General features: G+C 39.5%; 1 protein-coding gene across 6 annotated transcripts in view; it reads left to right on the top strand.

The window, feature by feature from the left end:
- The window catches only part of POU6F2 (POU class 6 homeobox 2), a 476,985-nt gene extending 470,830 nt beyond the window's left edge, over positions 1-6,155 (top strand). For 5 of the 6 annotated variants that reach the window (XM_074379792.1, XM_074379795.1, XM_010341327.3 and 2 more), the window contains 2 exons: positions 153-321; positions 3,764-6,155. In XM_074379792.1, the coding sequence (XP_074235893.1) occupies positions 153-321; positions 3,764-4,268 (674 nt within the window). In that variant the 3' untranslated portion in view covers positions 4,269-6,155. The remainder of the gene's footprint in view (positions 1-152; positions 322-3,763) is intronic. The other variant, XM_010341328.3, reaches the window with a different exon arrangement.
- The last annotated feature ends 6,489 nt before the right edge of the window (positions 6,156-12,644 follow it).

Genomic DNA, 12,644 nt, shown 5'->3' with positions numbered 1-12,644 from the left:
TCTCACGTGGGAGACAAAGAGAACATTTTCTGAGGTTGGTTTCCCCACTGCTCTGCTGTTAAAGAGAGTCACTTTCTTGTAAACCGTAATAAACAGATATTGCTCGGCTGTGTGTTGACGTATTGATCCTATTTTTAAAAACATCTCCACAGATCCTCAAACGGCAGCGGGTGAGGTGGATGGGGTTAATCTGGAGGAGATCCGAGAATTTGCCAAAGCTTTTAAAATCCGGCGCCTGTCCCTTGGCCTGACCCAGACTCAGGTGGGACAGGCTCTCAGTGCTACAGAGGGCCCCGCGTACAGCCAGTCGGCCATCTGCAGGTAACCCGCGCCTGCATGCTGTCACCTCTCCTGGCCGGCCTGGGCCTCGTTTGTCCTTGCCGCTCAGCTTTTCTTCATCGGGTGGGCAAAGCTGGAGGGGCAGAGAGTGGGAACAAAGTTTGGGGGCAGCTGTATGTTGGGATTGGTGATCTTGATGCAAACAACGCTGCTGAAGCAGATTTGGGGGTCCTGGCTTGATAACTCCTGTCAACTCACAAAGAACTTCCAAGGCAGTCTCATTGGAAATACACTACCCCCAGGGTCTGGGGCCTTTCTCCTGGGCCCACACGCCTGTGCAGCTGAGAACCAGCAACTTTGTCTGCACATAGGTATCCTGAGCAAATGTTGTAAAGCTGCCATTCCTAATTTGTGTTAACGCCTTCACTATTTCTGACCAGAAATGGCTATCAGGATTTTCCAAGAAAACACACATTAAAAAACAAAAAAATTAACTATCTTGTGACCTTGAAGGTTTTAACCTACCTTCCCAGACACAGCTTTAAAAGCAGATTTATAAAAAATAAAATAAAATAAGCAGATGCTTTAAATGGCTCAAAAAAGAGTGGTAAGAATCTGGCCTAACCTTGCCCATCTCCCCCAAATTAAATAAATAAATGACGGGATCTGGCCTTGGTTGTGTTCAAGTTGATCTGGGTTAAGTGGTCAGAAGCAGGCCCCGTGCATGCATGTGTGTGTTGCACTAATCCCATGTTTATGCATGAGGTAACAAAGGCACTTTGGTAAGAGCTTTTTCCTCTTGGGCAATACCTTATGAGTCCTCCTCCATCAGGAAAAGCCAAGAAACCAACTCTAAACTCATTTAAGTGGATTTTGTTCTTGGTGATCCATGAAATGCTATCTTTTTATCTGCTCTTTATACTTTTAATGTATTCCCCAAAGGACGGAAGTGTACTTTTCCTGCAGTTTAAGACTAAGGTTATAAATAACATCAGTATGGGGTAGTAGCTTGCAGCTCACATTTTGCTCAATGATTTTCCATAAAACCCATTGATTGTTGTTAAATACAAAAAGCACCATAGGATTCTCTCACTTCTATGGCCTCCCCTACTGTTTTTTCTTATAAGATACCTCCCTGTAGAAAATAACCTTTATTCAGTCTATACAAGGATACTACTGCTGGGAAATTTGTTTCAAGGCTTGTATATGTTATTCCAAACAACATGTACAGAAGCGGCAACACTAACAAGCAGCATCCATGATATGAATATCATTGCTCCCTGTTGGGAAGCATTAATTTTGTTTCATCTTGACAGCCTTGGGATAAAGGCAGCCGCAGGTTTTTAAGTTGTTGCCAATTTTCTTTTGGTGCTATATTCCTGTTTAACTTATTATTAGTCCTAAAATGTGATTTCCTTTTATTAATATAAGCACTAGCTAATGTTTAATGTTTACCTCATACACCTAGCATTTCTAGGGCATTCCCAGTCAAATATGTTAATTTCTAATAGTCTACCCCAGAGAGAGGTCAAAAAAGCTGTGGCTGAAATGTGGAGACTTTGGGAATTCCTATTACAATAGAACATGTCTGATGCCTTGACTTTTGGGCCTTTCTCTAGCTTCCTATATTTCATTGAGATCGTTTTAGGAGCTATCAAGATAAGAAAGAAAGACCAAGATCTTACACTGGAACAATTTAAGTGAATTCAAAGGGTGATGAGGAACCTGCTTTGGAGCCTGCACACTCAGGCATCCTTGTCCCTCATTAGCTGCAGTGACTCCTAAGAGCTACTTTAAATCCCTTCTTATTTAAAAAGTATATTGGAAAAAAAAGCATTACCAACACACTGATAAGCCCCATCACAACTTCTGTCCCCTGGTGCCTTGCACTGTAAAGCCTGTTGTTGTGCTATCAAATATTTAAGCTTTGGGGATTTTATGGCAAACAATGGCAAAATGTGGTATGTGGCAAATTAGCACAACAATGAGAGCTTAGGAGCTTGCCATAAAGGACAAGTTCATTAAATAACTTTAAATGATCAGTTCACTCTGTATGGAAAGCAAATGTACTCCTTCCCTCCTTGACCAGTACTGGAAGTTGAGTTTTTCAAAAATAAACAAATAACCCTTGCATTCTACATAGAAGGGAATACTATGGAAATTACATTAAAATTTGATTCTATTTGTGCTGCTTATCACATTATAAGAGATCTAAAATGTGCTGCCAAAAATAAGATTGTGGCACATAAAGAAAGCCTCTACTCTTCTGTCCTTTTGCAAGCATCCTTACAAAACATACTCTGAGTAACACGGGCTCAATTTAGCTCTATGAGAGCAGAACATTATAATAAGATGCACTCTGTAGTCAGAAGTTTTTCAACAGCATGGGACACTGTAAAAGGGAGAGGAGAATTCTGTGTATCCAAAGTTGTCACACTGGAGGGTTGTAAATTTGGATTTAGAATAAACAAATGAATAAAAGGAATTTCTACCTTTTTGTACTTCATTGAGAGTGAGCGTGAGTTTGGTACCAGGATGACCTCTTAAAACACTCTATATAATTTTGTCCAAGATGCTTCATATTTTTTAAAGTCAATGTAGCAAAGAATTGCTGATAGCAATTGATGTCTAGAAGACCTCATTTACAGAAAATGATATCATTCAAGTACAGTTTGCAGATATCACACATTAAACACAGCTTGGTGCCCTGGTGCAAAAGTACACCATTACCCTGGATGGTGTTTGGAGGGCGGGAGGTGGCCTTAGCACACCCAGGGGTGGGGTGTTTTACAGTAATTACAATGTGTCCAGCTGTTTGAGCCAGAACAGGAAAGTAGCAATGGGTTATGTTTTACCTGGAAAGAGAGCATGTTGTTAACTTACATATGGTGAAAATTGTTTATTCCCAGAGAGAGAAAAAGAGAGACAAGTCAAAATGAGACACAAAAGAGAGATAAAAAGAGAGCCATAAAAAAAGTCCCAGTGGTCATCAGTGACTATGATAATAGTCATAACATTTTTATAACCAAGTCAATGGGGCAAATTTAAAGAAAACCAAATGTAAAATGTAAAGAATCATTTTAAATGAAAGAATGTGACAACTGTCATCTTTGATGGCTCTTCCTAGTGTTAATTTTTGCCTTCAGGATTCTGCGGACTAGGGAAATGGAGCTGGTGCTATTAAAATAAAAGCTTAGATCTCAGAGTTTGTAAGAAAAAGGCCTGTGACTTGTTTGCATGCCTGTTATAATAGCTCATGCATCCTGCTGTCTCCTCACCCCTGTCTGTGCACATGTGTGGTTTGCATGGTCTGGCATGGAGCATGCTGGGAGGGTGGGCGCTGGCTTGAGCAGGGCTGGCTACCTTGGAGCTGGCTATTAACCTGCAGTGAATTTGCCCTGCCAGGCAGTCAGGCAGGCAGGCAGGAGGCCCACCCTGGCAGAGGACTCAGTGTAAGACTGTTCTTTCTCAATTTTCCCCCCAGACACACCATCCTGAGAAGCCACTTTTTCCTACCACAGGAAGCCCAAGAGAACACTATAGCTAGCAGTCTGACAGCCAAACTGAACCCTGGCCTTTTGTATCCTGCCAGGTTTGAAAAGCTGGACATCACCCCTAAAAGTGCCCAGAAGATCAAGCCGGTGCTTGAGCGGTGGATGGCTGAGGCTGAGGCCCGCCATCGAGCAGGTATGCAGAACCTGACCGAGTTTATCGGGAGTGAGCCATCCAAAAAGCGCAAGCGGCGCACCTCCTTCACGCCCCAGGCCCTTGAGATCCTCAATGCCCACTTTGAGAAGAACACACACCCCTCGGGGCAGGAAATGACCGAAATTGCTGAGAAGCTGAACTATGACCGGGAAGTAGTTAGAGTTTGGTTCTGCAATAAAAGGCAAGCCCTGAAGAACACAATTAAACGCTTAAAACAGCACGAGCCGGCCACGGCAGTCCCTTTGGAGCCCTTAACAGACTCTCTGGAAGAAAACTCCTAAAGAGATGCCCACCCATAATCAGAAGCAAAATTCACAGAAACTTAACTCCACCCTTGGGACTCCGCCAAAAAAATTTTTTTAATTTAAAAAAGAAAAATGTAAAAATAGCCCCAGTCATCATCATCCTTCTAAGTAAAAGACTAACAAAACTACCAAGTGGACAGAATGGTTTCTACATGTCCGTTGGTTTTCCAAAAAGGAAAAAAGAAATTTTTTTGAAAATTTTTAAACAAGTAATACACCACACTAAAGGTGTGTGTGGTAGGATAGTTCCCTTACCCCACCTGTCTCCCCCAAAGCCAGTTTTTTAATGGACTTAAAGCAAACCAAATAACCATGTACTGTTTTCTGTATATTATGAAAATGTGAACACATTTTAAGGAAAAAGAAAAAAAAAAACTAAACCAAAAACCAACAACAATGAAGAAACAAAAAACTTTGATCTGTTCAAAGCGAATACAAGCCTGCCACCTGGAGGAAGGACTGCACCCCTTCAGGTACTAAGTGCTGATTCACTATGAAACCTATTAACCAAAGTCAGAAACTGGCATTGCAACGCGATCGTTCATCTACGCTTCTCCGTGCGTAAAGTTGTGTTATGAATTTTTACATTTGTACTAACAGAACAATAGGAAGCCTGATTTCACTCATCTTTCCCATCTATTGTCTCCACCCATGGGGTGGGTATCATTGTTAAAGCCATTCTGTGAGGTTCACTATTGGGGTTCTTTTGGGGGTGGTGGGGAGGGTGGTCTTTTTTCTTTTTCTTTCTTTTTGACGGGAGGGCATCCTGGATCGTGTGCCAAAGCATTTGTTGCTTTTTTCTCACTATGACTTGTGGGTTTGAGAAAAGAAAATGGAGCTCGCGTTTCTCTCTTTTCCTCCATTTCTCCATCTCCCTCGCGAGTGGCTCCCGGGGTCTGCTGGAAGGCCACAGAAGTGGGGAGGAACTGTGTCTTTTCCACTCAGACCCTAGTGAAATGCAGGAGAGACTACAAAATAACTAGGGCTTTGCTCGATGAACTGTCAACACTGGCATAAGCTGTAATTGTGCTCACTGTCCACACCAGAGCTTGGGATTTTTCTCAGTCTGTTGGCCACGTACATGGAGAGCTGACCAAAACTAATTTTGTAATATAAACATAAGCTGCACATTTGGTTCAATACTTACATCTACGTTATGCTTCTGTGCAAAGCAATTTCTCTCAGAAGTCTGATAGCCAAAGAAATGTCTCAAGATTTCAGTCAAATACACACATGGCATGCACACACCCATAAATACACGCACAAAGAAACAGGCTAAAAAGAAAGTGATAGCAATTGGATTGTTAAAGGCCATCGTGTATCCTGTTAATCTCATCTTTTTCTGCTACTTCTTTCATTCCAATAGCGATGGCAGACTTTTTTCAGGGGGGGGAATAACTATTTTTCGGGATATATAAATGGAGCAGAAAGGTGGCAGGCAAATTTAAACAACTGGAATTGGGGACCGGGTTCTTCAGGGGAAAGAAAGTTTGAAGAAACTTCCACCAAAAGGAAAAAATATAGAAGGGGCTTATCTAACACAACAGAATAGCCTTTACTATGAGACCTAGAAGATTCTTTCCTTTAAAAAAAAATTAACTTAAAAGATCTACGGGCCACGATAACCTAATAAGCAAGAAGGACATGTTGGGATGTGAGGACAGCTGTACAGGTGAGCACTTGGCACTTGCCACTGGTGTTTTCACCCAGGTACAGGTAGACGGTGTTCCATTAAAGGAACAGGCGAAAGAGAGCCGTCAATTTGCTTGCTGTTGAAATGTAAATATTTATGCATAATTTATAATCATGCTAATGTATTATCTAGAAGTAAGTTGTGAAAGAAAAAAAAAAAAAGAAGCCCAATCTCAAGTTGTCCAACTGATTAAAAATGCCATCTCCTTCCCCTTATACTCCCTCTCCCCAGGGGGTTTGAGTTTCTTCTGTTGGCTCCTTTGCTGGTTGTGTAAATGCTACAGTATAATTGTCCCCTCCAATGATTCATGCAGCAATCAAGAGATTAGGAAACTCTAAAAGGAATCCTGGAAGTGGAACTAGTCGCTTGTAAAGGTGTTTCCATTTCACCAGTCAATGCTAACTGGACCACAGCTAACTTGATCTTCAATGCCAACATCACAGAGCCCCTTTCGCCACCTCAAAAACTGCACAAATACAGACAACCCAGAAACCCAAAACTTTATTGATTATAACAGATTTTGGATTCTCCTAGGACCTGCTCCAAATTCCATCAAGAAAAGTTCCCTGCGAAGAGAAGTTAACAAGATAACATATGACGGATACTAAATATTTAAATATATTCCAGCAGCGGTTACATAAGGCCTGCTCAGTTCTGAGATCTATAATTGGGAGGGTCTAACTAGGACAGGGAAAATATAAAATAAAAGTAATCTTCCAGAGTGGAACAAAAAAGAAATAGATTCATCCCACAGTCATAACACCATTCATGTGCAGTGATTTTTTTATAGTTTTATAATTTTGTATTGTTTTATAAATTATTTATAAGGTGTTGTAATGCTTCTTATATTAATTTTTTTACAGATAAATTTTTTGCTACAAGGCATAAAAAGGTGCCTGAACAGATTCTTAGGAATATAAATTATACTGTGTAACTCATACGTCTTTGGGACCACACCTAATGCTTAATTTTATGATGACATTTCTCATTTCTACTTGTAAACAACTTCATATGCCAATAGCATTTAAGTGTCTTTTATGTTTTCACGAACTGAAGGTTAACGTTGCTACCAACAAAAAAATAAAAGCCACTTTGGGCATATGTGATTGTATTTCAAGCTTCAGTATTTTTTTCAAGTAATTTTTAATTACTGTCATCTGCATTTCTTCATTACTTCATGAAAAAATGACAATGGATGTTATATTTTACACTCGTTTATAGGTTTTCTTTCTTTTTCAACCAAGAAAATATTTTGAACAGTTGGAAGTTTTAATTGCATTTACGTTTTGGCTTCTTTATGTTGTCATCACACAGATGCACACACACATATACACACAACACAAAAGAGAGAACAAAAAAGCAAAAGGAGCTAGGAAAAAAAACAAAACAAAACAAGTAGAGGCGTATCAAAGAACTCAAGCTATAACCAAAAAGAAATCGTAAAATGCCTTTGCTCGTTTCTCTACGCTGGACCAAAGCTCAATATTTGTAGGTATATGCACATTGTATAGATATGGCTAAATGTTGCTGACAATCTCGCAATACTAAACTGTTCCTATTTTAAGAAAAAAAAAAAAAAAGAAATACAAACTGTTCATCAATGTTTTACCTCAGCACTCTACTTGTACCCAGTTAATGACCAAGCTTAAAAAAATGGAGATAAAGGAAACTGATTTTCCATTTCAATGTTTGACTGTAAAATCTGTTTGGATAACATTTTGTAATGAGCCTTTTGTCACGTGATTTGCTTGTCTTCAACTTGAAATTATGTGAGGCACATTTGTTTATTTGTTGTTAAGAAAGTAATTTTATTTTTTTGTCCTATGTGCTATGATCTAGACTGGTCACCGGGGTCACTTATGAGGCACCACAAAGAGATCTGCTTCTCCGTGCCTGGAGCAGGCAGCAGGAGGGAGGGCAGGAAACGGGACTGGGTTGTTTTGGAAAAATCATCATGACGAGAAGTTGACATGATAGACTTGTGACCAAGAAGCCAAACTGAATATTTAAAAGCTCCTTACTTGCTCTGACATTGAAACCAAAGCTGATTTTATCTGCACAGGTTGCTTAATGTTTAAAAAAAAAAAAAAAAACTGTACTTAATCTAGAGCAATATCTGTATGGTCAGTAAAGCTGCACTTTGTGTATTTCTTAACAGCTTCAGATCTGTCACTTTTAATTTGTACCATAAAAAATAAAGAATTGTTTGACATGAGCTTCCAGACTAAGTGTGTCTCACACTCAGATATGTCATTTAAGTTGTCAGCATTTTTAAAAGTGTATGTTACAACCCCAAACATTAAGGAAAGGAAGGGGTTCAAGACAGACTGGTTAATATCATTATTTAAACTTTTCAAATACAATACTGTATTCATTACGACTATTTTGGTTGCTAGTTATAGAAATGCAACTCAAATTTGCCTATAGAAAAAGATATTGTGTTGTTTGACTTAATGGGAAGACCCATTGTGGACCTGAAGCACAGCTGGATTCAGTGGTTTCAAAAACGTCATCATCCTGTCCTGTTTGGCTTCTTTCTCAGATAGAGTCTCTAACCATCAACTCTAGGGCTTTGAGTCACATGCCCATCTCTAAACTAAGTGTTGTGCTGGGGAGTGGTGCACATAAATTCACGACATAGGCTCATTCCTCTCTGTTGGGGGAGGATGTGGCCTCACTCTGACAACCCTCTGGGACCACAAGGATTGAAAGAGGAGTCCACATAAGAAACAGAAGACAAAAAAAAAAAAAGAGCCTTGGTAATGGGTAGACAAAACCTAGAACCATCACAGTGTATGACTAACATTCAGCTGTGTGCCAGGTATCATAAAGAGTTTTGTTGGTGAAGAGTGGTCTGCTACTCTTTGGTTTTGTTTTGTTTTGTTTGTTTTGTTTTGTTTTGTTTGTTTTGTTTTGTTTTGTTTTGTTTTTTGAGACAGAGTCTTGCTCTGTCATCCAGACTGGACTGCAGTGGTGCAATCTCGGGTCACTGCAACCACTGCCTCCCGGGTTCAAGCAATTATCCCATGTCAGCCTCCCAAGTAGCTGGGATTACAGGCGCCTGCCATCATACCCAGCTAATTTTTATATTTTAGTAGAGTCAGGGTTTCACCATATTGGCCAGGTTGGTCTTGAACTCCTGACCTCAGGTGACCCGCCCATCTTGGCCTCCCAAAGTGATGGGATTGATTACAGACATGTGTTACCATGTCTGGCCTTCTGCTGCTCTTAAGTAATGTCTATAATGGCATATTCTGGAAAATTTGGACATTTGGCATATGTTTCTGCCTGAAGTTTAGTATGGATAACAGTAGTGAATGAATGTTATTATATAATTCACTAATTCAAAAGATAGGAGCATCTTGCTAATAATACCAGTAAAGCAATAAAATTTGGAATCATAATCTCCATACTTTTAGTTGGCCTTTAGCAAACATTTCTTATGCTACATGGAAATCCGTATATCAATTTCATATTGTGATTGATAAGAAGTGCTTTGGGGTGAGCAACGAAACCAAAAATCTCAGTGACCATGTATTATAAATGAGCCACAAAGGGGCCAGGAAGCTCCAAACCTGACTTTAAAAGGGGGAAAAAAAATGCTGATACTTCTGCCTTGACGGGTGAGAGAAAGATAAAAAATAAAGTCATTTTCAATGGTTTTCTTTCCATATATAATATTCTACAAATATTACAGGCAAAGTTCTGCCTATGATTATGCCTATTATTATGAAATATGTTTGACCTAGGAAACTCTAAAATGTCTTCTTTAAAAAGGACAGCCATCATTTAAATTTAATCATTCCATATTCCACAAATATCTGCTAAGCACTTTATATGTGCCAGAAAATCCTGTGTGCTGAGGACTTAGAAATAAATAAAAAGAATCTTTGCCTTCAAGAAACTCATATTTATTGTGCAAAATCACTGATATTTCTCCAGAAAGTAAAATCATTCCATGTTTCTTATACCATAATATTTCAAAAATAAAATAAATTTCAAAATTAAAATGATAAAAACCAATTCTGAGGCTGACTTCAAAACTGAAAATGAATGGATAGAACAGCCTAGACTTAGAATACAATCACAAGTATCTGTTTTAAATGATTCCAAAAGCTGTTCCAATGACACTATTCTACTAAACCAACCACACGCATACAATATATTCAGTGACAAGTGTAGCAAGACAATGGTTGATGAGTTTAATAAAGAAATCTATGCTTGGAAATAGTTAAGAAGCAACATGTAGGTAAAACCAACTCCTAACAAAAACAAGCCTGAGCTCCTCATCTGTTGTTCTGCACTATGAAAGGAATCCAACCAAATGTGCCATTTGTCTTACCTACCAGATGTTGAGGAAAGCCATGGTCAAAGGAAGAAAGGGACACCTAAGGAGATCTTTATGAAAACCTTTCTAAAACATATAAAGTATTTCCCTGTTTTCTTAAAACAGATCATGAACATCACTTACCTCTTCAGGGCCTTTCTCGTATTTGCTTTATCCTTGTTAATGGCTCCATCCATCAGCCATCCAAAGCAGAAGTCTAGAAGTTATCCCAACCCCTTTACAGACACACACACACACGCGCGCGCACACACACACACACACACACACACCCCTCAAATCACTAAAAGTTCTGGCAATTCTGCCTCATGAACTCCTTTTGAATCTGTTTTTTTGGTCTCCATCCCCCACTTTTTTTCCTTCCACTACTTAGTTCAGACCCACCTGCCTCTCACCTGGATCACCATGATATGCTCCTCCTAGCCTTTACACTCATCATATATTTGCCACCAGAGTAGTCATTCTAAAGCGCCAGTATAAATAAATTTCTCTTTTGTTTAAAACCTTTCCAAAGTTAACTTCAGAAAGAGAAACAGACTCTAGCACAGCACACAATACTTTTTTCGACCTGGTCCTTGCCTACTTCTTCAGCCTGATTTCTCATCAAATCCCAGTTCATAGAGTTATGTACTTGCCACACCAAACTTCCTAAAATTTCTCCACTGCCCAGAGTACTTTTGGTGCAATATCCTCTGCTTGGAATGTCCATCCACAGCGCTGCTGACCTATCTAATTTCTTTCTACTCATTCTTTAAGGCTCAGTTGTGTTCAATTCCACAAATAATTATGTTCTGGGCATTGTGCTTCCATCATCAGAGAATTTATCAAATTTGCATATTTATTAGCCACCTCTGAAATGTTACAAAACCACTGCCATTGATCTCTGAGTGGCCTGTGGACTTGGCTTACAGATAAGTGTAGTTGGCAATAAGTTCTTTTAACTAGTTGTCATTTGCATGTGACAGATTTTCCTTGTCTAATAGGAGTAACAGTCATCTCATATTTGTATCATTTTCAAAGCTCTCTCATACACATTATTTTATTCACTCCTAACATAAGCCCATAGAAGTGTGATGATTCCTGCTTTATACATGAGAACTAAGAATCATAAAAGTTAATAGCCTTAACCAGAATCCCAGATTTCATAGTTAGAGCTGGTTCTTCACTATATTAGGAACTGGAATATTCACCAAGGTTAGTACACATTGAAACACAGTAAACTCTGACACTGCCCTGTCTGAATCACCAGTGAAAACTATAGTATCTGATACATGGTAGCAGTTCAGGAAAGGCTTACTGCTGTTGATAATTACCAGTTATCTAATTACCAATTTGGGTGAACTTAGCCTGAATGCTTGATGCTTGGCAGAAATAGTGAAGAACACATAAAGGGAAATTAGAAATGCCTATTACATTGTATCCTTTCATTATCACTGAGATTTAGGGTCTCCAGATAAGAAAACAAAGAATTCCAATGATTCCAAAGGCAAATGAGTTAAAACCAACTGAAAGTGAAAGAGAAAATCAGTGAGTCCTAGTCACTAATCCCACTAGTAAGTGAAGACCATGCAGTGCGTGTGGAAATAGGAAGCTGCCCTGGGACCTGGGCTGGAAGGTCCATTCCAGAACATTCTTTGATACTCTCATGTCACTTTTAAGAGTTTTAGTTGGCTGGGCCCAGTGACTCATGCCTGTAATTCCAGCACTTTGGGAGGCCAAGGCAGGCGGATTACCTGAGGTCAGGAGTTCGAGACCAACCTGGTCAACACATGAAACTCCATCTCTACTAAAAATACAAAAATTAGCTGGGCATGGTGGCATGTGCCTGTAATCTCAACTGCTTAGGAGGCTGAGTCAGGAGAATCACTTGAACCCCGGCAGGTGGAGGTTGCAGTGAGCCAAGATTATACCATTGCATTCCAGCCTGGGTGACAGAGCAAGACTCTGTCTTAAAAAAAACAAAAAGTTATAGTTTTGATCCTGACAATTTACCAGACCTGAGATAGTCATTTGGGAAGAAATCACACTCTTTCCGTTGCCTTATCTATGTCACCGAAGTCTGGGATCTATGTAAAAGTATCTGCATGGGTTAATGAACTTTGTTACTGAGGTCACTGGAGCATCACCTCTGAAAGATAGGATGTTTCCAGGGTGTGTTTGACTATCTGCACATATGCAACAGCAGGAGAAAAAGATCCAGAACTGAAGTAGTTCCAAATACTGAACTTCAGTTAAAGAGCAAGAAACTCGTGTGGAATAACACTCATGGTGAACTATAATACTGAAGCCCTTTGCAGATGCTCTTATTAAGATG

This window comes from Saimiri boliviensis, chromosome 10 (genome assembly GCF_048565385.1).
Source record: "Saimiri boliviensis isolate mSaiBol1 chromosome 10, mSaiBol1.pri, whole genome shotgun sequence".
NCBI lineage: Eukaryota > Metazoa > Chordata > Mammalia > Primates > Cebidae > Saimiri > Saimiri boliviensis.
The sequence above is the reverse complement of the archived record's forward strand: the minus strand, read 5'-3'. Positions and strand labels throughout refer to the sequence as shown.